Below are 26945 nucleotides of genomic sequence, written 5' to 3'. Positions count from 1 at the left end.
TTTTTTTTTTTCCACTCTGAAAATGGCTGTGAAAGAAGTTTTACAGGAGCGATTCTTGCACTCAGTTGAACCGTAGAGATTAAAACAGCCTGCAAGTTCCTGTAGTTGGAAAACGGCGCCATGTTCTCGTTGGTCTTGTTGGTCACAATAATCCTGCTCTAAGTGGTTCTTGGATCTCGACCAGCAAAGTGCTTCTCTTGAGCCAGTTTTTCTTGGTGGAAAACTGGTTTTAGCAGTTCAAGATTAGTTACCTGCTCCAAACTGTGGCATTCAGTCCTGCAAATGTCCATTTTTTCAGCCAAGACCTTTGACGTTAGTGGTCTTAAAGGGGACATATTGGGCACATTTCCATGGCTCTTGTTGGCGTCTCTGAGGCTGCTCACAAGTACCTGAAAGTGGTACTTTTATATCAACCCAAGAAGAGGTTTTACACGAGTGATCTTGAGGTCAGAAGATGCACACAGTTTGAGGTTGCAAGTTCTTGCAGTGTAAAACGGCATCATGTTTTTGTTGGTCTTGTCACAAAACCAGCCTGTTGCCAGGTTTCCTGGCAGAGATCGGCTTCTTTGGCGAATGAAAAGCTACTTTAAGATTAGGTGCCGGCTCTAAACCGGCCCTCCAACAGCCTTGGCATCGAGCACATTTCTATGGCTGTTGTTGTTCTCTCTGAGGCTGCACAAAAGTAAGCACCCTGGAGTAGGCACCTCTTCTCCACTGATAAAAGGCTGTGAAAGAGTTTTGCAGTGTTGGTTCTTGTGGTCGGAAGATGCATAAAGGTCCAGGCTGCAAGGTCCTGAATTGGAATAGGCCTCAGGTTTTAGTTGGTCTTGTTGGTCACAACAATCCTGCTGCCAACCTTTGACATCAGCAGTTCTTGGTTTGAGTCCAGCAAAGTGTTGGTGCCACTCTGCTACCAGTTTTCCCAACAGAAATTTGGTTCCTTGTCTGTTAAAGGATTAGTTTTAATTATTACTTTCCAGCTTTGAACAAGACTTCCAGCTGCCTGTGGCATTCAATCCTGCAAATGTCCATTTGTTTAGCAGGGAGCTTTAAAGTTAGCAGCACTACAGGGACCTGCCAGGCGCATTTCCATGACTCTTGTTGCCCTTTCTGAACTCAGAAGTACAAACCCCAGCGTCGGTGCTTATTGTTCCCTGAATATGTTCCTGTAGGAGGTTCTGCTGAGGCCGTTCTTGCACAGCAAACATGCACACAGTTAAAGCAGCCTGCAGGTTCCTGCTGTGGAAAGCCTGTTTTACAACGTCTCAGCGACAGAAACGAAGCACAGCGAATGCTTCATCCATTTCAGTCGTACCACACGGCCCTCTCAGTGAATGTGTCAACCTTCAAAAAATGTCAGCAGTTGCAATTTTAAAACCAGATCCAGCCTGGTACAGAGTTAACCTACAGCGGCAATGTGTTCTTCCCGCTCGGGTATTTCCTGATACCTCCAGATAGCTCCAGGTGCTAAAATATGTTCAACTGAATGACAGCCACACTGTTGATCCATGCTAAACTGATTTGAAGTGAACTGTACTGACCTATGCTGAGGATTATGTAACGCAGCAGCTGTGATAAACACAAACTACTTTTGGGAACAAACTTGCTTATGCAAGGTTTTACTGTGGGCAGAAACAGAGACGGAGAAGTGTTCCTCTAAGGCCACTGCAGCTAATAGCCAGTTATCTGAGGATACAACACCACAACAATGACTTGTTTTAAAGTGAGGCAGCCTCTCCACAGCAACGCACAACAAATTACGGGACTCTAATGCTTTCCAGCTCTGCAGCAATAAAGCCGTGTATCATTTTAACTTTCAATGGGAATTACACAAGCTAATTAAATTAGGTGTTGAACTGTCTCTCTGTCTTGTTAGTTAGTCTTTCTCTGATTCAGTTCACTTCAGTTTAACCTCGTGGCATTTCGGTGCGTCAGCCTGCGTTTCGACACTCGTTTTTAGCTGGATTTATTTCAGCAGCAGAGGTGATGCTTTCAGGGAGAAATGCCAAAAAAAACTACCAAAAGACGATCTCTCAGCTGAGCACATTTTAATACCAGATGACTCTCTTTGCTCTCGTACACAAACGTGCGAGCGCGCCCTTAGAAACGCTCGCGCTGAGCATCTCAAAGTGGGGATAAAGATTAGTTCTGGTTAAAGAGGATGAGCGCTAACACAAGCCTCGGCGAGACGAGCACCCTGGACCACAGCACAGACCTTCGCTGGAGGTTTTCCGCGAAAGTAGTGCATTACATGTGTCCGCGGCGGGAAACCTCATCCCCGAGATTAGTGTAAAGCAACCCCGACCCTTGTCAGCTCCTATTAGGGTCTCAGCGGGGGAGGTTTGCTGCATTACCCGAAAGGTTTCACGTCAAAAATACATGATGGCGTCGACGTATTTTCACTGTTGGAATGGGGCTTTTTTTTTCAGCAGCAGACTCACGAGGGCCTTTATCCTCTATGCTGTCAGACCAGACATCATAACATCTGTGCAAAGTGTTCTCTCGTGTCTTGTCTTCGCATAAACCTGCTTGCATCTCCGACGTTACAACGAACCAGCTTTTGCTCAGCAGCTCCGAACACAAGGTGAAGGAAAGATCACGGACACGTCTTACGCTCGTGGAAGTCAACAAAACAGTCTATTTAATGTGACTGCAGACCCGTGAATCCTCCACACATGTCAGATTTATTTGGATATGTCAGGTTTTATGCGAATTAATGGCTGTTTGCAGATAACCAGGTATAGCTTTGTGGGCAGAGTTGAGTATGTCGTCGAGGTCCAATTGCTATTTATTAGGAGTTACACAAGAGTCAAGGCTGTTGGAGTCGAGGTGTGGTGTGTTTTGGTACAGCTAGGAAAGCAAATGCTGCACAAACAAATAACACAAACGTTAGTAATGATCAGAAAGTTCAGATACTTGTTAAAATCAAACCTGATTTAAATTGGTGGAAGTCAAAGTATTGTCCTTGTGCAGCGATGCTCTGCTCCCAGGGCTCCTGCAACACTTGTTACGCTTCCCCAACGTCTCGTTATGTAAACACGTCAAGGGACGAATCTCCCTGAACTGTATCGGTGACCCTTTGGCTTGGATTTCATTCTGGTGAGAAGGAAGAAGTCGAATCTGGCGAGCAGGGCAGGTGGAGGGCAGGAAAACCTGTGCATAATAACCGTAGCACAGTTCAGGTCACTTACTCGAATGTTTGCCCTCAGACACCTCAGGACGTTACAGTAGAACATCGCATTGACAGTCCAACTCCGGGGGGCGAATCACATCGTATAACTACTTGAAAGTTGAAGAAAACAGCGAGCTTGCTCCTGACCTGATTCTCCGTCTGCGGTCGTAGAGATTGCGGCTCAGCCAACGGGAAAACCGCTGTTTCTTCTAATGGTGGCTGCAAGCCCTCCTCTGGACACCACGAAGGTTGGATCATCCAGACAGAACGGGATGTTTGCTCGACGAGTTTTAGCGATTTAATGACTGACCAGAGACCTACAAAGATTCCTACGAAGCCAGTAAAAGGAAAGTGGAGGTGCAGAGGGTTTTAAGTTGGCACGAGGCAAAATAAAACAAAACAAATGACCCAACAAGAACCTGCCTGGTGTCAGGCTGAGTAAATGAAGTGAAATGAAGTGACCTTTTAATGATTAACCAAAACCACAGTCTATCCACGACGTTTATCAGAAAAGTCACTTTTTACACCCAACATTTATGAAAAACTCCTCGCAACTCCCTGAACGGCATGACCAGTGTATGGAACACCAACCGCCCACCACCAAACCAAACTCAGCTTCTTCTATGCAACAGTGGAGTCGGTTCTCCTCTATGGCAGTGAATGCTGGACCTTGAAGCCAACCCTACAGAAGTCTTTAGACGGGTGCTAGACATCAGCAAGAGCACAACCAACAGGATCCTGTATGAGGGGATACCAAGGGTGAACGAGAAGATCGCTGCAAGGACAAGGAGACCAGCAGGACTCAAAGGCATCGAGAGCTGCCAGCCAGCAGATCGGTGCTGTGGGAACCGACACATGGGCATCGGTCACGAGGACGTCCCACGCTGACGTACGTGGACGTACTCAAGAAGGATGCAGGAGCTCCAAGTACCAACGAACTGGCCAGATGTGTGGAGAACCGGAAACAACGATGGAGGGCTCGATGACCTCGCAGCTGCTTCTGGATTGAAAGACTCGAGACCACGTGGTATATACGTGTTGTTTTTATAGGAGCCGGGGTCGACCATGAGGTCAAAACAAGATTGTTATGCAAAGCTGCTGTTTCTATGGAACATTTTAGCATATTATCGGTTACTGATCCGGTCAGAGGTTTTGACCCCATACAGATAAAATGGGGTATTTTGTTGTGTGCTGATGAAATAGAACAAAACAGGTCATCAAGCCAAAAACATGCAGAAATGTACTTTTTTTTAATTAAAAAAAAACCCCTCTCCTCACCTCAGAGAACACAGTGACTGCTGTCATTTGTTCAAAAGCGCAGCAGGCACAAAGGAAAGTCAGACTTTCTCCCCAATATACAGCAGAAAAATTAACATGAAAGGAACACGCAGCTAACTTGTTAATAATAATTTCACAGTCACAACTCGACGGAGTCAAAAGTAAAGAAGAATCCGAGCCCGAGATCACACGAACACGCCGTCTTTCATCTGCCGCATCACAGCATGCGCATTGTTAAGGCAGCCCGGCGTGTACGTCTTACCTATTAGCCCATCTCAGTGCACCTGCCACCGCCAGCCTCAGACGGCCTAATTGGGGAAAGTCTGCCTGACTCACTTTGCACTTAGTGTGAAGAAAAAAATAAAAAATGAGGCAGCACATCTGAGGAAGAACACATACAGTATGATTTAGAGTCTGTTTGTTGCATCACTTTAAAGCTTTGGCTGGATTTACAGTATGTTTTGTCGCCTCTTATCGCGTTTCAGACGCCACGCAGGAAGAGTCGCCGAATGTCAGCGAGGATAAACTTTCAAAGTGAATGAGAAGTTCGCAGCCATATTTTATACAGTTGCATCATTACAGAGTGAGAGCTCCTACAGTTTAGAATTCCCATCCATCACTGGGTATTAATGCACACTTGGCTACATCTGGAGGCTTCCTCTCTACGGCTAAATCTTTTCTGGGACTTTATATGATATTTGTTCCCCCAAAATGTTTGCTTCCGTCCATTTTTCTTCCTCACTTAGTCGGAGGGTGCGCCAGGTATCCCAGAATGCACCAGACGACAGCTCGACGGTTTATCACGGCTAACGCATAGAGAAGCACGGTCACGCTCACGTGCACGCCCCTGGGCGATTTGTCATTTCACCTCTGGGAGAAAACCCAGAGCTAACCGTCTTATGAAAGTGGAGTATTTGTCTCCCTGAAAGCAGCCTCCTTGTTGTTTTTGTGTGTGTTTGAATGAGTGCATCTCATTAGAAGTGCCGATACGTAACACCGCCGCCTCTGCTTCGTCCTCAGGCCCGGTGGAGCACGTCCAGCTCCTCGCCCCCTTCGTGGTCATCAGGAACAAGGAGGTGAACATCACGGCGGTGGTGCTGCCGAGCCACTCTCGCACCGTCACGTACTTCTGGTGGCTTGGCAACAACACGGAGGTAATTACTGCAGGACAAGGCCCATTAATGCACATTTCTATTGCTTGTAATATGGCTTTTAGCTGTTATTTAAAAAAAAAAAAAGCTGCAGTGAACTAAATGGATGTTCTGAATAACAGCCAAGTATTATCATCAAGTCCTGCTATCTGGTGAAATGCCCCCAATGCTTCAGAGGGGTTTCTGACTTCATTCACGCACCAATAAGTGGAGAACAAAGTGAGCTACCTACCAAAAATAACGCCTCACAATTAAGTTCTACTACCCTGAGTGGATCACAGTCGGTGTTGGAGTTTCCTTTCACAGTTAACCCCAAAGTTGTTCATCTCCAGTGTAGATTTATAGCAAATTTCTGTGAAGCCAGTTGGTTTGATTTGGCTGAAAATGAACGAGCAATAAAAGACTTTTTAAGAAAATCCAAGCAGTCCTAACGGTCCTGGTGATGTCTTTGATGGTCTAATTTATTCTGAATCTACAGGCTTAAAATGTAAGAAAGAATGCTGGAAACAACCTTTAAACCCTGATGGATGAAGCAGCGACGACTTGTGCCACAAGAGGCGTAAAATGTTTATGGATGTCCTTATAACCTGGGATCTGTGCTTGCAGCCGGTGATCACGCTGGACGGGAGCATCTCGTACACCTTCCACAGCGAGGGCATGCACACCGTCACCGTGCAGGTGGCTGCAGCCAACAGCATCCTGCAGGACACCAAGACCATCGCAGTCAAAGGTCAGTGTCCGGTACCGCCCAGCAAGCGCAGAACCGCAGCTCCGACCGTGCCGCACGGAGAGCAGTTAAATGCTTCTCCGTCACTTCTGTGCAGATTGCTTCGGAAATAAAGCAGCCACCTACTTGAGGAAAAAAATATATCACATCCCATCCTCTGAAGAATACGTCTTCATTTGAAATGAAGTAATCCAGCATGCAGTGTCTGTAAAATGCGATGATTTATTACCGCAGGATGGGCTGGCATAAAGCTGTGACATTTTCTAATTATCTAGAAGTGCATCTGGTACATTTAGCCAAAGGGAAGTGCGGGGGATATGAGAAACCCTTCTTCTTTTCATCAAGTGTTAACTACCTGAAACTGAACTTGAGCAAAATGACAGTTGGCACAGTCTCGCCGAGAATAATGCCCTCGGATCCGAGTGAATTAATGGCTGATTCTCCCCCGACTCTCCTCGACAGAATTCTTCAAATCTCTACTTTTATCTTTCTCCCCTAATCTGGACGAGTTCAACCCCGACATACCCGAGTGGAGGCAGGATGTGGGGAGAGTAATTAAGAAGGCTCTGCTCCAAGTGAGTGGTTTTTTCATTTTCTCTCCTCCTTCCTTCCATCCGTCTGTCTGTCTGTCTGCCTTCTTCTTCCCTTCCTGTCTTCTCGTCCTCCTCCTCCTCTCTGTCTAACCCCTGCTATTTCTCAATTATTTCCCAAACCCCTCCGCTGCCCAACACTCTGGGCTCAGTGGTGCGCAAAGCGAACGCCCCTCAGGCCACCCTGTGATTCATCACCAGACAGGTGTGAAGACGCCTCTGCTTTTCCTTTCTCTCCCCGGATGGCTTTCGATGGCGCCGATTCCCCCTAATTGCAAAAGTCGCACATGGAAACGATCTCGGAGGTCGAAGCGCCGGGGTTTGAGCCGGCGCTACCTGATCGAGTGTTCGTGGGACGCTCAGCCGCTAAGTGCTGCTCATCTCCCCATTCACGGCTCATGAATAGCTGTTTGATGGCTGCGCTCGATGCCGTCTCAGCGGCGCGTCGAGCTGCAGGTGGCCGCTATTGGAGGAAGCTTTAAAGTGGCTGAAGGGGATCTCGAGAGTGACCCGCATAACCCCCGACTCAGACCCCAGCTTTTAAAGCCGATTGGTTTACCTTTTCCCTGTTTTTAGATAGATTCAAGCCTCCAAGTTTGTGCTGAATTATTTAGAGTGAACTCATATTAACGAACCCTGAACACACACTGCTTGTGTATCTGTGAACTCACTCGACACGCTCTCACACTAATCGCTGCGGTTATTAATGTTTTCTCAGGAATTTAAAGGCTTTTTTTCGTCAGCACCACCCGTCATCTTCAAATGGGCTCATCGGAACTCAATTTAAACTTATTTAATAACCTTATTTAACTATTTGGTCAGTTTGGTCAGAGCTACTTCATTAGTTTAAACTCTATACTTTAAACAGTTTCTAATTTTAATTGCAGACAGCCAAAGTAGGGATTATAGTTTCGATTTAAAGTCCATACAGTTAGCTAACAGGTCCCAGTTGTTTACCCAGACTGTTAGCTAAAATATTACCGTTCTGTATCCTCACCGTTAGCTAACAATTTCCACTTGTTTATCCACACTATTAGCTAGAAACTCCCCCAACGGTTCCCAGTTGTTTAGCCATAGTTTCCGCTAACAATTCCCAGTGGTTTATCTGTCCAGTTGTGTATCCTTGCTGTTAGCTAACAAATTCCAGTTGTTTATTCATACTGTTAGCTAACAGTTCCCAGTTGTTTAGCCATAGTTTCCGCTAACAATTCCCAGTGGTTTATCTGTACTATTAGCTAAAATATTCCAGTTGTGTATCCTTGCTGTTAGCTAACAAATCACACTTGTTTATTAATACAGTACGCAAACGATTCCTAATTGTTTATCCAGACTGTTAGCTAACAATTCCCAGTTGTTTATCTGTACTATAAGCTCACCTTTCTCAGTTGGTCTTTTTTTGTTGTTGTATTGTTAGCTAACAAGTCCTGTTTTTGTAGCCAACAACTCCCAATTGTCTTTCCATGCTATTACCTAACAATTCCCAGTTGTTTAGCCATAGTTTTAGCTAAAAAATAAAAATAAAAATCTCAATTGTTTATATGTACTGTAAGCTAATGTTTTCCAGTTGGTCTTTTTTTTTGTATTATTAGCTAACAATTCCAAGTTGTTTATCCACAGTTTTAGTTAACAATTCCCCATTGTTTATCCATGCTGTTAGCTAACAATTCCCACTTATCTATCAATGCAGTAAGCTAGCAATTCCTAATTGTTTGTCAATGCCACTAGCCAACAATTCCAAGTTGCTAATTTATACTGTGAGTCTAGTCAGAGTTCGCATTCGCTTTAGTGGTTTCTGAGATAAATTCTGAAGTTTGCTGCGTCTTAATAAGGAAACACTAACTAGCAATGAATTAATCTGGATGACCTTTACAACATATTTTGAAATAGAGTCATGATGTGTGGACATTATATTAAGACGAACTGTGAATCTGTGAACAGCAGCGACCGACGTGCGATTTTCTGTCTCGATTTCTTTAAATAATTCCTGCTCTGAACCCTTCAGTTCACGGCGGCGCCACCTCAGAGATCCACCGAACACTTTGGTTCAACCGCCTCCCTCCGCCCTTACATCACCGTCGCCACCTACACCAGTCGGCTCATATGCGGCTCATTATCCGGCAGAAAGCGCTCGTTATGCACGGAAATAAAAAAATATGAATGGACTCGCACCTGATTTTTGTTTTTCCATCTGAACGCGGGTAATCGCTGCATTCTCATAGTCAGGAACCGACTTTAATTGGTTCATTCTGGTTGTCGAACAAGCGTCTGATAAACAGAACAACAACCTCTAATGCTTCACTTCAAGTCCCGCTCGGAGTGACACGTTAAAAACAAAAAACCGGAGCAGTAGGTGAAAAACAGCAGCTTCCTATATGTGCTTTCTTTTTTATTTTATTTTATTGCACCAGTGGCTGAATTGTTCCCTTTTTGTTTGCTCTCATCTTTCCACATTATCCCGTCAGAGTTGGATATCAGCTTCTCTTTATATGAAAGTGCCGCCGTTCTGTTTACACGAGTGCAGCCGGCAAGAAAAGAAAAAAAAAAAAGTTCATTTCCAGACAAACATATAGTCCAAGTGGTGACAGGAGGGCTTGTTTTTCCTGCGTTTTGTTATAGCCGAGAAGCCGAGACGCGGGCCGGACCACGACTGATGGGCTTTTCAACATAGTAAACAACTCCCCACAACAATAAAAATAGGAGATGAGAGCGGGAACAGCTCGCTATTAAAGTCAAGGTCCATTTAACGGAGGTGAGGTTCTGCTGAATCCTTCAAGTCGTGACTTTGCACTCCTCGCCGGGGCTGATTCCGGAGCCTCCGCCGGTCCCGGCCACGCTAATGGAGGTTATTTCATTCCACTCGCTCCGTCTGCGGCCGCCTCCCTCTCATATTCCCACAACGGTTCTGGGCTCAGACTCGTACGACGCCGGCACTCCCCCGTAAGGTTCCCTCGAAGGTTAATGCGAGCTATCAAACTATCATTTCCTCGCCGCTTCCACCCCCCAAAAGGCGCCGCGACGCCTTCTGACTAAATCACAGCGATGTGATGTTTTCATCGTTTCACTCGGCTAAGCGGTCGTTATGTCGATAATTAACTCGGTTTGTAGATTTCATCCAGCGATGACTGAACACGGGCCGGATTTCATTTAATGTTTGGACGGTTTTGGTGGATTCACTGGTTAACGCTGGGATCAGAAGTCAGTTTATTAGTTTATTTCCATCAGTTTGGTCCAAACTAGACGGGAATCAACTGATTAAACAAAAAAACCACCACTGGGTTTGAAAAAATCACCAAAATTACACGATTCATTAGAAACAGACGCAGTAAAAACTGAACTTTTCGTCGTTCCTGTTCCTATATCTAAGCCTATAATCGTGATATTTATCCAAAATACCAGAATTATACATGTTTTGTTTAGAAATTCACCCAAAAAATATTTTGTTTTTACCAGATTCTGTTAAAAAAACAAAAAAAACAAATAATCAGCACTCCTTGATTTAACTTTCAGTCACTCAGCTGCGACTGTCATGCACCACGAAATTAGGAATTTTTCAACTGAACAGCAAAGAGGAAATAATAAAATATCAGTTTATGCAGAGTCAGCATGTTTCCAGTGTTGGTTGCGTCTGCTGGAACTTGGAAAATTCTTGCACATGTTGGTTCCAGATTTTTAAATGTTTTTGGAAACCAAACAATCACACAAATTCAACTTTTTTCCATTTTATTTTATCTGAATGGTCGTCACAACTCGACTAAAGACTCAAATGCACCAACAGTTTCTGCTATTTTTCAAAGACAAGCCCAGAAACTGCTGCTTGGAGTTTAACAGGTTAACCAGCTTTTGTTTGGTTCAGACTCGTGAGGGTTTAATGAGCAAACAGGTGTTCAGGGATATCTGCAGGTACGTTCCTAATGATCTGTTGATCACACTGGTCTGCTCCCATTTTGGTGTTGAAGCTTTTTGAGCTGATTTTGGACAAATGCAATGAGCTGAATCCAAATATCACATTGGTTTTGCTCAACGAGGTCAAATTTTTGATTTGATGAAACATGCAGTTTACTTGTATTTACCTTTACACATGTTTACATCAACTTGTGGATCATTTAGCTCATGAACAGGATTAGAAAATGAAAAATTTCCTCAAAAATCCGATTTCATATGAGAAATACTAAAATAAATAAATCGCTAATGTCAAGAAATGGAATCGATTTAGTGGTAAAACCGATTTTTTAAAATCCAGTTTGCATAAAAATCTGACCTGATGCAGAAAAGCAGATGTTTGGATTCATCGCTGCAAAAATGTCCTAAATCAGTTAAAAAATCCTAAACACAGTATTTTTTATAACCCAGTGTGATCAGTTAAGATAAAATTGTAAAAACAACATGCAGACATAAGTTATAAATTCAGGTTTTTATCTAAAATAAATGTATTAAAGGGCGGTTTGAATAAAAAGAAAAATAAGTGAAGCTAAAACTTTACAAATATCTTTATAAATTTCCACATTTTCTGCTAATAAATCCGACAGTCGAGCTGAAATTACTCTTAAAACGTGTTGATTTAAGCTGGATTGAACTGAGACCAGAGCTTGGATCCGGTTCAGGCTGTGATTTATGACACCGTCACGTATCCGCCGGCATCTCTGCGCTTCTGTTTTCTTGACTGTTGGTTTGTTTTTACAGAGTAAATTAATCACCGGATTATCTCACAGATCTGGTTGAAGTTTTACCGTCTTCAAGCAGCATCTCTTTAAATAAACCTGCCGACACCTGAGCGTTAGAAACCCGACGTCCTGCCTCCATTCGATGTCTGTCCTCGGCGGTGGATTTACCGGCGACGCGTTTTTAAACTAATGACTGATTGAGAGCAGACGCGGTCCGAGAGCATCGATTTTGCCGCCGTCGCCTCCTTTGTCATCCCATTCACTGCTCTCGCTGCAAGACGGCTATCATTTGCTACTTTGGCGCTCAAACGGTGATTTCTGCGCCCGATAATTGATGTGTTTGGCTCTCGCCGTCCGCCCAGACCACCGAGGAGGCATGAAAACATCTGAACACATCGGGGGCTGGGGAATGAAGAGCGACGCCACCCGGGCTCTGCCTCCCTTTGTCTGAATAAAAGCTTTAAAAATGCTTCCCGGCAAACAAAAAAACAAAGCGCTTAATTGGCTTCATGTGTGGGTTTTTTAAAAATCAAAATAAAGAAGCTTTTATCGGGTGAACGGGGCGACAGCTGCACGGCGCTGACCAGATGTACGACAGGGCTGCAGCACCTGAGCCGGACCTGTGGACGCTAGACCAGGAAAATAAGATTTAACTTCAGCAACGTTAGCTAACATCAAACTGAGCAGAACAACGCCTCGGCTTCTCTTCAGAGTGAAAGAAAAGACTCAAAATGCAGAAATACTTGTTGTCTATCCGCAATAATAGAGCTCGAGCTGTTTGTCGTTCCTGCACGTAAAAGTCAAATCTAATTAAACTGTATTTGTGCTGCGCGTTTAACACACAAAGTGCTTCACGTGACGCATTAAACACTTAAAAAAAAAACACTCAAATTCACAGTTAAAGCGTATAAAGGTAAAAAAGGTAAATTATGAAATAAGTGCAGACGAGTTTAAACCTGAATCTCTAGAAGACGTAAAAGGGATGCGTTAATGAAAAGCAGTCTGAAGGTTGGTTTTTACAAACAGCCACTAAAAAATCAACATACGTCTGTATTAATGTAAAAATATCCCACTTGATGGCGTGTGGTTGGAAAATTAGATTAGCTGTGTGTTAGAAATGATGTGAAAATGAAATAAAAATGAGTGGAATCAGCCTGTAGAACCACACAGCTGTTACCAAGACTGGGAAACAACACACAGTTGATATTTTCCCTTTTTATATTTTTTAGTTTTTACACTCGTCTCCTCTCGGTTCTGCGTAAACACAGCCTGCAGTTCAACCGAAAACTTCCTGAATTTTCGTCACGTGACTGTTTCCTCGCAGGTGATTCGATCGCAGCATCTCGGTTATGCCAAATTTTTAGCATTTTACAGAATATAGTCACTAAAAATCATTTATTTTTTGCTCATTTTTAAATAAAACACATAAAATAAAGCGAGTTTAATGAAACATCCTGATGTTTAGCTGAGACTCGGTTGTTTTTTCTCAACGACAAAACCAAAAATAACTTTTGATTTGTTCAAAAGCTGTCGGAAAGTTGAAATCCGATGATTCCAGCTGTCGCTTTCTATGACGAGTGGGATCGTTTTAATGATTACAACCAATAACAACAGGCTTTCTAGCGAGTTCTGGGGTTCAGAGGGTTAAACTAGTTGTTAATATCTGGTGTATGATGAGAATTCAGTCATTAGTTGTAGAATAAACCAGGATGAAACCAGAGTTTTCTTACTTTTAGGTTAATCTTAGTTGAAATGTCCAGGACATCTGTAATATTTCTGTTTTCTAGAATAGAATAAAACTTTATTGATCCCTTCGGTACAAAACCTCAGGGAAATTGCGACATATAAATTTCTATTTCTCACCAACCAACCAACCAACAGCTGGAACCAAACCTGACATCACTGCTGCTGTTATAAACCGGCTCTCTGTGGCCGGAGATGTTCCACGTCCAGGAAACTTTCTGCTCTACAGTCCAACACAAGCGACGACAATCCGTCTGTAGCCGTAACAAAACCAGAAATATCCGCCTCGGGATCGTCTCGCGCCTCGTTCCTACGACAGCGTCAGGCGTTGAAGCTGCAGGAGGACGTGGAGGAAAAGGTCAGAACTTCCTTCTTCATCTCTGTCGGCTTCGGTTTCGCTCCGTGAAGCAGAACTGAGCTGCAGGAGGAGAAACGCCGGTTACATGGAGAGAAGACTTCCTGGATTTACTGACGCTGGGCGGATTCAGAGTTTATGTTTTAAAACCAAAAAAAAAAAATCACATTCATGAATAAACGTTCTGGATTTCCATGTTTGATTTAACCTTTATTGTCTGAATTAGTTGGTGTTTTAGTCGAGTTTATAATATTGTAGGAGTTTAGCCTAAATATTTAAATTAATTACATTAATGTGTAACAGACTTAACTTATTAAAAAACTTAACTTATTTAAAAAAAAAAAAAAAAAGGGATCTTCGCCACTAGTATTTAAATTAGTCAAGTGAATTTATTTAAGTAATAACTTTAATATTTGATTAGCAGGTTAATTAGTGTAATATATAATATTCTGTGGCCCTAACTTCATTTTTAATGCATAAAAAAAATATATAAATTAGAAGATAAGTTTGTGTAATAAACAATATTGTATTGCTCGAACTTAATTTCTAATAAATACAGAGAAATGTAAATTGGTCAGGTGAATTTGTGTAATATAAAAAAAAATGTAGGGCCATAACTTAATTTATAATAAATAACTAAAAATCTAAATTAGTCAGGTAAATGTATATAATAAAAATTAAAAAAAAAAATATTGTCGGGTCTAAATATTTGACCTAACCAGGTTGATTTGTACATTTAACAACAGTGTAGGACCTTAATTATTAATTTAGTCCAGTGAATATGTATAAGTAATGTTGTAGGGACTTTAATATTTAATTAGTTAGTTTGTATAATATGTATATAATAATGTAGGTTCTTTTAGTTTAGTGTGTTTGTATTATAAATATTAATGTAGTCAAGTAAATCTGTAAAATAATTATTTTAATAGTCATTATTATTATGTAAATTAGCCAAATAAATTTGTTTAATATATATTTTACTGTCTTAACCTTAAAATTTTAAATATTCAGGTTAATTTGTATTTTATATAATAATGTGTTGCCCTAATTTTAATATTTACATCAGCCTGATGAATGTATAATTAATATTGTAGAGTCCTAACATTTATATTTCATTTAATAGAATAAAATACTTCACAGTCTAACATTTAAATAACCATGTCTAATGTAATTAATGTAATTTTTCATCAGCTTTAATGCATAAAAACATGAAAGAAGAATCACACATTTGTTTGTTTGCTGCATTATTTTACGTCCCGGTTTTTAAAAAAAAAATCCTCCTAATTGAGCCTAATGACAGAACAGCAGAACCAGAGGAGGAGGAAGCAGAAGATCTGAACTGTTGCTGCTTAATACGACCACTTTGCTTCCAGCAGCGACTCGCAGCAGCCAATTACACCGCCGGCAGTCTGAGTGCATAATTGACGTCTATTTATAGACCACAAAGCAAACTTCTTATGGAAGCGACGGCAGCCGACGATGTAAAGAAGCTGCTCTGAGTGTCCTCGTGTTGTCTTCGGTTTTCAGCCGCTTGGTTCGTAATGAAGCTCGTTTGTTTCGTTGCTGCAAACGGACTTTAAACGAAGCGAAATCTGCAATAAAACTCATCTGACAGCGACCAGAGACGCTGACGCCGGTGGTTCGGTGACAAATATCTCATCAGATATCTCGAAATATGCAGCAAATCGTGTTGCTGGTGCGTCACAGAGGTACAACCTGTGTGGAAAAAGGCTTTTTTAAACCTTATTTTGGGGCGAAACCACCAAACTTTGGTTCTTTTATCAGGTCTGACAGCTGATTCTGGAACCGTCGGGGACCTTCGGCTCCACAGTTTTTGATTTGCTCCAAACTTTTTTTTTTTTTCATTTCGTCTCTCTGCAGAAACAGAACGAACTCCTTCCTGTCGCGCTTATTGAATTCATAAACGTTTCTGAATGTAAAGTCTTCAGCGGTTTCTGTGAAAATAAATGTTCCCACAACTTCCAGCTGTGACTTTAAAGTTTGTTCTCCATAAAATATCCGGCAAGAGAATCCGTTTTGATCCGGTTTCCACGACGATCAGGAGAATAAATTCACCGCTAAAGTCTTGCTCAGGTTCCAACACGAAATTAGCTTTAAAAATATGTCAAGGCAGGAAAACGTCGTCCGTTATCACAATAAATACGCAGGAAAAAATACACAGAACTACTGGAGAAGTCCCCAACAAACAGGGTTTATATCTGCAAAGGAGGGCATGAAAATAAAACATATGTCAATAATTTAAAAAATTAAATCTTAGTAATATTTGGAGAACTAATTTGAAACTCCAGAACAGAAGATTTAGCCACTGGTGTTTGTGTTTTGGTGGCACAACTTGTCAAACCTGCTCAATCGGTTGTAAAAGTCGTGACTCGATAATTGACCCTTAACAATCCTAAACCTTGCTATCCGACACAACCCATAAAAACAGCCTTAACATAGCGACAGCCTTGGATTCTGACTCCGACATGACATTTAATGTCACCAGTCAGGATGACGGCGTATTATCTGACTGAACAATCCCACAGATTGGCTACGTTCACACTGCAGGACTTGATGCTCAATGAGGATTTCTTTTGTGACTTCCTTCACGTTTCCAGTTCAATGCGACTTGTATGTGATCTGCTGTGTGAACTTCATACGAGCCAAAAGTGTCCCGCATGCGCAGAAGAGGACACGACGACGTCACACGCAGCGAGCGTGCTCAGTGTTTATGGAAGTAAACATGGATGGTAACGGTGGAGCGTATCTGCCCCTCCCCCGTCGCCACCGATGGAGGAAACAGAAGTGTGAGCGCTAACTAAACTAGCATCAGCAGCCAAGTACTGCCTGTGTGTTCTGGACACTTCCACCCCGTCAGAGCGCTGCCCCGGGGTGGAAGTGTCCCCAGACTGCACCAAATATTCTGATATTCATCATTAATTGGGCCTATTGGGGCTATTGGGACCAGCCCTACTAGTCATTGTAACAACTATGAACAATGAATATTAACAACTAATGATCCTTCCAGCATCAAGCCCTCCTCGTATCTGGACCTCTGTCTTGACAATCCGACATAAAAGAAGGTTTTACATTTAGTGTCGGATTATCGAGTCACGACTGTGTATATATTTGATGTTGCATTATTGTGACATGAAGCTACACGTGGTTCAGAAAACATTCCAAGCTTTCCTTTTTTTTTCATTTTTAGATTATCATTATTCTTGAATTATCCAATATCGGAGGTTCTGAATTGACATCATGATGAGAAATCACAGTGAAAACTTCAGGTGTTTATCTTTAATAGTTTCTGAGGTATTGTTGGTCAGTGAGCCTCATATTTCAAGGTGAGGAAAAAACACGCTGACAGTTGGTCTACGGGAGATTTTTCTTTCCTGTAAATTAGTATTTATTTACGTCCTGGTGACCATTAAATCCACAGCTGTGACAAAGAACAGATGTCTGAGGAGGATTTGTGGTAACTTCAGGGTTAATTCTGTGTTTTTTTTATGGCCGGTTAGACTTAGACTGACTTTATTAATCCCCAGAGGGAAATCCGGTTGTTACAGCAGCGTGACTGTTCAGCAAAGAGGGTAAACAAAAGCAAACAGACAACACAGAATATTATAAATGAGATAGAAATATAGAGAGTATAATATAAATATATATACGAGAGAGATACAGAAATGTGCAAATCATAGATAAGCTTACAGATATAATGAATGTAGAGCGTGGTTCTGCTTATATTCAAGATAACGGATCAGTGAGAATAAAACACGTCCTACCGACCAATCAGCTTCTTATTGAGCTGGTGTGCAGATAATGGAGGGTCTCCGAGAAGGGCAGGACCCTTAAGAGTCCGTCTAAACCCTTTTCTTTCCCTGATGAGCAGAAATATGAGAGATCTCAGTGCACACAACTCTGTGCTTTATTTTATTTTTTTCTTTCTTTGTTGACAGCTAGAAGTTCAGACCCGTTTCATTGTTCTCTGAGCCTTTGTGCGGCGATACGATCCTGAAACAGGAACTGACAAAGCACGAAAGCCTTGTTGACCTTTTCAGATTTGCGCTTAGCCGACTCACCGGTTTTAATTCTGTTTTTATATTTGATCTTTGCTTTTCTTTGGCTCCCGAGACGGTTTCACGCCGGCAGCTGAAGGAATAACTGTCTCACGCACCACGAAAACAGGCTTCATGCGAGCAGCACATCCAGTGGAATGGAATTAGAAGTGTTTTAAGATGGACTTGTGCTGTAGTATAGTTTTGAATTCCTCTCATTTGCTGAAGATTTTAGAGAAATGTGTCGCTGATCTGTCCACGTCTGGTCATCTGGTGCCAATACAGTCACATTCAAACCCCTTTTTCCACCATGAAGAACCAGGTTTTAGTTACATGTTGGTGCTATGGCTTCGTTGGATCCAATCTAAGAACTGGTTGCTTTTCCATCTACAAGGATCCAAGTTAGGCCCACGACATATGTCACTGCATACGTAGCCGTTTACCGAACAACACTCAGAAGTCTACACAGGACTCCAGACTGACTTTTTTACTGGTGCGACCAACTTTCCCACCTTGTCACAGGCAAAACATACAACTTGCTGAACAGTTTCTTCTTGATAGACGCTACAGTTTGCGATGTTCCCTGAACGCCCCACATAGCAGGCTGTGGTAGCTGCTGTTGGTGGCCGCGGTGAGTACGGACCGTGAAAGCGTGGCCTCACGATCCTTCTGACTTTTTTGGGTTTTAAGCAGCAGGTGTCAGAAAAGTTACCACAGGGATAACTGGCTGGTGGCGGCCAAGCGTTCATAGCGACGTCGCTTTTTGATCCTTCGATGTCGGCTCTTCCTATCATTGTGAAGCAGAATTCACCAAGCGTTGGATTGTTCACCCACTAATAGGGAACGTGAGCTGGGTTTAGACCATCGTGAGACAGGTTAGTTTTACCCAGGACTCATTCCAGTACATCTGTGATCGGACGAGGGACGTCCTGGTGAAGAACAACATAAATCATCGCTTGTGATTCGTCGGCCTCGGTGGTCACCATAACCCCGCCCCCAGCCCCTGACGTACTCGGTGCTTAGCTCTGGCCCAGCAAAGAGTTGGTGCTTGCTGAGCACCAGTTTTGAGAAGCTGGAGCTTAGGTGGTGGAAACACAAAGAACTATCAGGCACTAGAGCTGGAGCCGGTTTGGTGGAAAAAGGGTATCAGACACTCTGGTTGACCAGCTTTGCATGACGTTTATTCAGTTTAGTGAAGCCAGATTATGAAATATATCCTGGATACGTTAAACTTAACTTGTAATTTAGGCGCCTGGTCTTATTAGCCCAAAGTAATTGGCTGAAGGTGTTACCAAGATGGGTTAGGGGGTTAATTTCCAGGCCCTTGAAGTCCATAGAGGTGGGTCGTCCTTTAATTTGCTTTTTTTCCATCATTTCTGAGCCACGAAACATAATCAATACAGAAGATAGACACGTGAAACCTTAAAAATTGCAACCAGTTCAGTTTTACATCCACTGCAAAAGACTAAATCAAACATCAGTATTATGGGATGTATCATAGTTTGAACTGCAGCAGTTTATTGTCTATAAGAGTCATAGAAACAATCACTGGTATTCTCAGTGTGTTTTCTGTTTTCTGTTAATTCACCAGAGAAAACTTAAAAAAGTGCGTCTTGGGTAAACTTTTAAAGGTCATCTTCCAGCCATGATTCCATCTGTTACAGAAAAATAAACGTGCTTCACAAAATTGAGATTTTGGCTGCAGATTGTCGCACCTGGAGTGGATGTAAAAATTGATTCGGTTGCAGTTTTTAGCAGAACTCCGATGTGTTTTTTCAGCTCTGAAAATGTCAGGCATCTATCTGCTGATGAAGTTATGAGGCTCAGAAACGATGGAAAAGTAAATTATAAAGTGTGAAAATTCGAGCCGCGCTTCTGTTTGAGAGCCTGAAAATGTTCATAGTCTGAAGGTAAATCTTTGAACGGCTTCATTAAATAAACTAAAGTTATTGTGCGTTTAAAAAAAAATCTGAACTTTGGTTTCTTTGTAGGTTTTATCGTCACTCACTGCTATACTGAGCTCTGTGAGAAAATGCTAACATGCTAAGCTATGACGGTTTGCATTTAGCTCACCTTCACAGATCTGCTTGAATGTTTGCTCACTGGTGTTTTATTTTCCAGTAAATGATGACATGTTAGCTAAATGTCATGTAGACGTACAACACCTTCTAGAAAACTCCCCATACAGTCCAGATGTGACCAGAATGACCCATTCCCATCAAGCTGGCTGAGTGATTTTTAATGTTATTTTAGAATCCACAGTGTGATGTCTAACGAAGCGTCCTTCTACCTTGTGCCAGGTGTCGGACTTCCCGGAGGAACAGCTTCTGGTCGCCGTGTTCCCAGGAGTTCCAACAGCCGCTGAGCTCTTCCTGTTACCTCACAAGAACCAATCAGAGGGCAAGAAAAAGAGCGAGGAGGAGCTGGAGCGGGTACGGCTGACTGTTGCTGGGTTTGAAGAGCCCATATTGTCCTTATTTACAGGTTGATGATTGTATTTTAGGGTCTACTAGAATATGCTTACATGCACCTCTACCCAAAACACTTTGTGTTAACCCTAGTCTACTGAAAAAAAACAGATTTCTTCAAAGTAACGTCAATTAATTAAACAATAAAACATAAAATAAGCTAGTGCATAAGTGTTTACCCCCTTCAAGTCAGTATTTAGTTGATGAACCTTTGGCTGCAGTTCCAGCATTGATCCTGTGTTGGTCTCAATCAGCCTGAACATCTGAACAATTTTACCTCCGTCTTCTTTGTGAAACTGCTGAAACTCTGTCAGCTTACACAGGGATCATGAGTGAACAGAACTTTTCAAGTCCAGACATAATTCTCAGTTGGATTGAGGTCTGGACTCTGACTGGGCCTCCAGAACATTCACCTTGTTGCCTTTAAACCATTTCTGTGGAGCTTTAAATAAAGATATGTAAGGATAAAGGACTGATCTTGGCTCCATTAACGCTAAACAAATCAAACCTGAAGGTGGACAAGGGGCGACTTATCTGCTAACGTAGGACTTGGATTGACGTCAACACCGTCAGGATTTGTGTTTTCTGTGGGGGGAAAAAAACTCCCTTTGGCAAAATATGGGCTCTTTAACAAACAGTTCATCACCTGCAAAGCTAAAATAACCCCTGTTGTATGTGTTTAACAGGCATCCGACATAATCGTCAGCGCGCTGAACCAAAACCTGGTGGAGTTTGAGCTGAAGCCTGGCGTCAGGGTGATCGTCTACAACACACAGTTAACGCTGGGTAAGAACCAAACGTGTCCCGTCAATACTGCCATTGACTGATCAACAACCACGATACCAACTCCCCGGGGTAATTAAATCACGCCCGAGCATTTTCTTATTTTCTTGTCTCTCATTCCGAGGTGTAATGACCGTGTTTTGACAACAGGAATTTTTCTTTGGTCCACCAATTAAAATTCCTGTCAGCCTGCCTCCATCCCAAGCGAAAGGACGCAGGGGAACGAGGGAGGGGGTTTGATTTTAAGTGGAGCTCCTTGAGACGAGGGATCTTTTATGCCCGCCATCAAAAGCTGAACATCTGTTCTATTTCTTTTACAGCCATCCAACCACAAAATGAGTGTTACACTGAGTATAATTATGTTGATTATTTAGTCCTTGAGAAAGAACAGTGTACAATTTGAGGGCAGAAGCAGAATTCGGAATTGCTCGAGAAGTCAACAGCACTGCTCGGTTCTTAACTGCTTGGAATCAGAAGGCTGGCTGACATTCGAGACCCTCTCCTTGGCAGCAAAGCAAATTGCTGTTGTTGAGCATCAAATCAGCGCTGATTCGTGGTGGCACAGTGATTGTAAATAACAATGTATGACTGGAAAACTCTACTTTTTTTTATTGGCTCAGGGTTGGCTAATCCTCAGCAGCTCTCGTCCCTGCTGCTGCTGCTGCTGCTGCTGCCGGACACATGGTGGCTCGTATTCGTTGCTTGGCTGGTTTCATTAGGTGCACACAGCCATGAGATGTTGTAGCTCAAAGTGCAGCGTATTAACAGCCTGGCATGTGCTGCTCTCTAATGACATTGGAGGTGTACCCAGCTGGATCCCTCTTTATATTTCACCTCCCGAGAAAAAGGTCTAAGAAGCCTTCAAGCTTCTGGAGAAAGGTCAGCGGCAAACGTGCCTCCGATTCCGGAGCGCCGCGGAAACCTGCGATTTTTCCTTCGACGACAGAAATTAATGCGTTCCTCAAAAATAATGAGAAGAATTTGGGTCGGACGCCTCGCGAGCTTAAACCACGTCGTGTGATATTAATCATGCCGGATGCGTGTTTGGTCGGTTTCTCGTTTGAGATTAATGTACGTGCATTTAACCATTTCAAATCCAGCTGAAATGTGTGGACTCTGTGCTTCTGACACACTTCGCCGCATGGCATCAGAAACAGCAATTTCATGCTACCGCACCTTTGTGACATTTGAGATATTAAAAATAAGAGCATCATCTCATAACGCATCGTCGCTATAGGCAGCATAGACACTGAAGTTCATAATGATGTATACCACATGCCAGATGTTGATTTGTAGTGAATTTTAAGGTTTCTTCTGACTGGAAGTGACATGTATAAGAGACTAAATATGTAACGAGAGATTGCGATGTTAATTTTGAATTTTAGCTATTTATATGTTACTTCCTTTTATTTTTGCTAAAAATGCCATGTCCAGAATTGGTCATAGTCATGGTCCTGATCTTTTCTACCATGTTGTAGAGAGCCCCATTAACCATCAGCTTAGAAGAGATGACACAGTGGTTCTCTGTCAGTAGAAAACAAGCTTCGTTATGAGGCTCCATCACTGAGAGAAAGTTGCGTATTTTGGCCACGTTCAAGTGTTTCTAGCGTCCAATGTCCACAGTGCAAAGCGTCATGAAAAAGTCCAAGAAGTTCCACACTGTGAAACATCTCAAAAGGTTTCTAGGAAGGTAAAAGTGACTCCTGCAGTGGTAAGAATGTCCAAGAAGAATCCAAGGACCAGCACCAAAACCATGACTGTAACAACAACTGAACAAGGCTGGTCTCCATGGACTCCACTTCTCCGTAGATTCAACTTGACAAAGTCAAAAGCTTCTGGTTATCAGTTTTGTGGTTGGATGGCATGAAAATGAAAAAGGAGAAGCATTCAACTCCAAGAACATCATCAAGTAAACAGCAAGGTGAAGGTTGTGGTGGAAGACATCGGATGGTCTGCAGAAAAACTTCCAACAAGACGATGATGTGGAACTTTCAGCCAAAGAAATGGTGAATTCAGAACAACAACAAGAATCTGTGGAGGAGCTGGAGACCAGAGTGACGGAGAGGAAGCTTCAACCCAACGAGGAACAGAATCCCAGTGGAGACAGTTTGGTGGCGTTTATAAAAAGTCAATGTCTTCCTGTCTTCTGTCACTTGTTTATGCCGTTTCCAGCCAAAAGAAAGCAGTTGGTCGTGTGAAAATTCACTACAAATCTGAATTTGATACGAGAAACGATCATTTTGGGCCTTGATCTGCTGCAAATGACTAATTCTAGAAACTTTCAGCCACGTTTTAAGTTATTTTATTTGCGTGATGACTGGTCGGTTCATTGGTCCGACACTTTGCTGTGAAGGTCTACACAGAAGATAAACCCCGACTTCATGGATTATTGACAAAATCTAGTTTATTTTAGGCAAATTATTAAACGAGACATGTCGAACAAAGTGATCTGGCACTACTTTCAGCTATTACTTTGTTGTACATGTGCACCAGTTGGCACCATCCACCACTTACGTTACCATAGTTTTTACGCCACTAAATAGTTATCTGTAGAACCACAAGCTTTATCACTGTTTTCAGTCACCACATATGATTTCTCTACCAAATGTTCATAGAAAATATTTGCACATTTCTTACTTTAGAGATGCTTAATTTTGTTGTACGCTGCAATGAAAATTCTTTTCTGTTCCACCCCAAATGGTGACGACGACCGCATCAAACCTGCTGGTAAATTTCGGAGACGTAAATTTCTATTCATCTGAGTGGCAGCAGGCTAAGTGGGGCATTCCTCATGTATATTATGTTACATCAGTACGTTAAAGTGTAGATTTTTCTTTGCAGGAAGTTAAAAATGAAGACAAACCTTCTCCGTGTCCCCTTTTCCGCCCCCCCACAGCTCCGTTGGTGGACTCCAGCCCTCGACACAGCAGCTCGGCGATGCTGATGCTCCTCTCGGTGGTGTTTCTGGGCCTCGCCGTCTTCCTCATCTACAAATTCAAGAGGTGCGCATCTTCCTTCTGATTACTTCCACCTGCTGCACTTACAGCCGCAGCTTGTAGAACCGTATCTATTACCATGCTCTCCATTATTGATGACGCCAGATGAGCCCATCAATTACAGCCCAGTTTGCCGGTTTGAGTCCCTCCAGAGGTTGCGGTCGTGCTTTTCAATCATTCCTCGGCAGACACGTGCACCAATCACTGTTAAAATGCAGGAAGGAGGGGAAAAAAAACAGACTATTAAATGGTTTAATATGCGGTTTCTGTGCCGCGGCTCTTATTTGCTGAATAAATTATTCATACTCAAAATGAATCTCTTGAAAATGGGAAAGCTGTCATTAATTATGGATATGAAATTTTTCCCATTAGTCTAAAGAGGATGCATTTTTCAAGAAATCTCACAGTTGACAAAACAGAGCAATTAATAACCAAAATGAAAAGTAATTGGAAATAAATTGGATAGTGACTAAATAAAGATGTATATTAGGTGTTATAAATGCAGATGGGGGAAAGATACCAGTGTTATTGTAATTTTCGAGACCACGCCGAAGTTTCTCTTATCGGCGTCGGGAAACAGAACTATTTTCTTTTGAAATTAGCTGCTGAATACATGACTGGGGATTTAAGAAGGCCGTGAAAAAACTCAAAACTTTCTTGTTTTCACTTGTTTTTCTAACATGGTTCTCGTGGCTCTTTTTTTCTCTCGATCTCCTCTTCAGAAAAATACCTTGGATCAACATCTACGCCGAGGTGAACCAGGAGAAGGAGCAGGAGATGATCGGCTCGGTGGGTCAAGGCGACAGCACGCCGAAAATCACCCTGAGTGAGTTCTCCACATCCAAAGAACTCATGGAGAAGGAGCTGGACGCCAGGGTCAAACGTAGGTCCAGCTTTCATGCTTACATCGATGCTTGATGGGAGTTTGGCCTCCAGATCTGAGGCTGTGTCTGAAATTATGTTGTGCGTTTTCCTTGTTTTACTGCTTATTTTACACCCTGTGCAGTCACTCAGAGTTTCCCACAATGCACCAGGACAAGTAAAGATGGTCACTAATCAGCACATTGTACCATGATGCATCACAGGAGAATGACAGACAGACCACAGAAATGAGGACTGGAGGCATTTCCACAGATATCTGACGCATGTTTTATTGTGCAAAGACGCATTTTTCTAGTATTAGGACACATTTTTGTAGTATTAAGACACATTTTTGTAGTATTAAGACACATTTTTATGGTACTAAGACACATTTTTATAGTAATTAGATGCATTTTTCTAGCATTAAGACACATTTTCGAGTAATAAGACACATTTTTAAGGTATTAAGACGCATTTTCTAGTGTTAAGATGCATTTTTTCTAGTATTGAGATGCATTTTATGGAGTTAAGACACATTTTTTATTTAATATTAAGATGCATTTTTCTAGTATGAAGACGCATCTTTACAGTATCAAGACGCATTTTCTAGCATCACGACATATTTTATATTGTGAAAGTGTATTTTATAGCATTTAGATGCATTTTTATAGTGTTAAGACACATTTTCTAGTCTTTAAAGTTTTTTTTGGTATTAAGACGTATTCCCTTGCATTATATTTTAAAGTGTTAACATGTATTTGAAGACATACTTTCTACAGAATATATTTTTTTCTACATGTGTAGTTTGTCTAAATGACAACAGGCACGAGATGAACCTGTGAGTTTTGGTGTGAAAATGTTAAAATTAAAAATAATCATTCGTGTTGAGATGTTTAATGGAGGCAGAGCAACTTATGACAATACAGACACAGAAGAAAGGTATTTTCTGTTATTAGTTTATGCAGTTGGTTCACTACTGTAGTGTAGGCGCATTGATCTGATGTGTTTTTATTTTAATTATTAGAGACTCGAGTCTAAACGTGTTCACTTTGCTGAGGAGCTTCTTCATAGTTCACTATATCGTATTCCACAGACAGGAGGGAAAGACACAACCGGTTTCTTTTGCGTAAGAACATCAGCGTTTTTTAAAAAATTACTCAGAGAAGCATAAAAACAGGCCTGAAAGAGCCGAGCAGCAGAGCAGCAGCAGCACAACAACCATCACCCGGTTTGACTTGTTCAACAACATCTCAGCCCGACGCAAACACAACAAGATGTCGTGAGCGAACTGCTGCCCACTCCGAGGCTGCTTTGCATCGTTACCGGCGGCGGGAAGCGGCGCGGGTCATCTGGCGAGTAGCAGTCGGTGGATTGGTTTGGCTGTGAGACAGTGCAGAAGACGGTTTGGCTGCTTCTGACCTGCGTGTTGATATTCAGAGTCGCTGCAGAGGATGGAAAGCTGCAGCCCCGAGCGCCCAGGCCGCCACTATTCAGATTCATTTCCAGCAGAATACATCTCTCTTTTTTTATTCCCCTCAGTGTTCATTGTTACTGTTTGCATAAAATCTGTATTCCTGCACTATTCCTCTTATGAAATCATGTAGCACCTTGATTCAATACAGCAGGCGGCGGCTCATAGCGAACAGGAAAATGTAATAATACCAGCAGACCAAAGTGCAGCTGTGAAAATACTTTGGAAAAGCACATTAGATTGAATATAAAAAAGGAAAGAAAAGAAAATCATATTGTAATTAAATTTATATTTGCGGCTGCAGGAGAAGAGGCTGTGAGGACAGCAGCGAAGCTTTATTTCAACCTGCTGCGTTTCCAAATAGATGTCAGGCTAATTCCACACCTTTCACCTCCTTAATAGAGATTCAGGGAAATGCTTTAGTCGGACAGAAGACACGAGCTCCCCGCGGACCCTTAAAGAAAGCTGGTTTTTACAGGAAACGTTCTAAATCTTTATTTTTTTTTTAGTCCGACTGAAAGGAAAAACAGAAATTATCCGTCTGGATTGGACGTTCTGTAAAGTGCAGGGCGCTCACAGGAAGATGAAAACCTGACATTAGAAAGAGGAAACTGGTGGTTCTGTAGAGGCACAG

The 26945-nt window shown here is 42.3% G+C and overlaps 1 protein-coding gene across 1 annotated transcript in view; it reads left to right on the top strand.

Annotated features, from left to right (window-relative positions):
- sorcs3a (sortilin related VPS10 domain containing receptor 3a) overlaps positions 1-26945 on the top strand; it is a gene marked incomplete at its 5' end in the record, with an annotated part of 95461 nt that overhangs the window by 62233 nt on the left and 6283 nt on the right. The window contains 7 exons of the mRNA XM_008302132.1: positions 5471-5604; positions 6208-6331; positions 6791-6903; positions 20033-20164; positions 20887-20986; positions 23880-23985; positions 24702-24862. Coding sequence (XP_008300354.1) covers positions 5471-5604; positions 6208-6331; positions 6791-6903; positions 20033-20164; positions 20887-20986; positions 23880-23985; positions 24702-24862 — 870 coding nt within the window. The remainder of the gene's footprint in view (positions 1-5470; positions 5605-6207; positions 6332-6790; positions 6904-20032; positions 20165-20886; positions 20987-23879; positions 23986-24701; positions 24863-26945) is intronic.

Source organism: Stegastes partitus, unplaced genomic scaffold, assembly GCF_000690725.1.
Source record: "Stegastes partitus isolate 25-593 unplaced genomic scaffold, Stegastes_partitus-1.0.2 Scaffold1764, whole genome shotgun sequence".
In the NCBI taxonomy this organism is placed as follows: domain Eukaryota; kingdom Metazoa; phylum Chordata; class Actinopteri; family Pomacentridae; genus Stegastes; species Stegastes partitus.
This window is presented reverse-complemented; position numbering and strand designations above follow the sequence as displayed.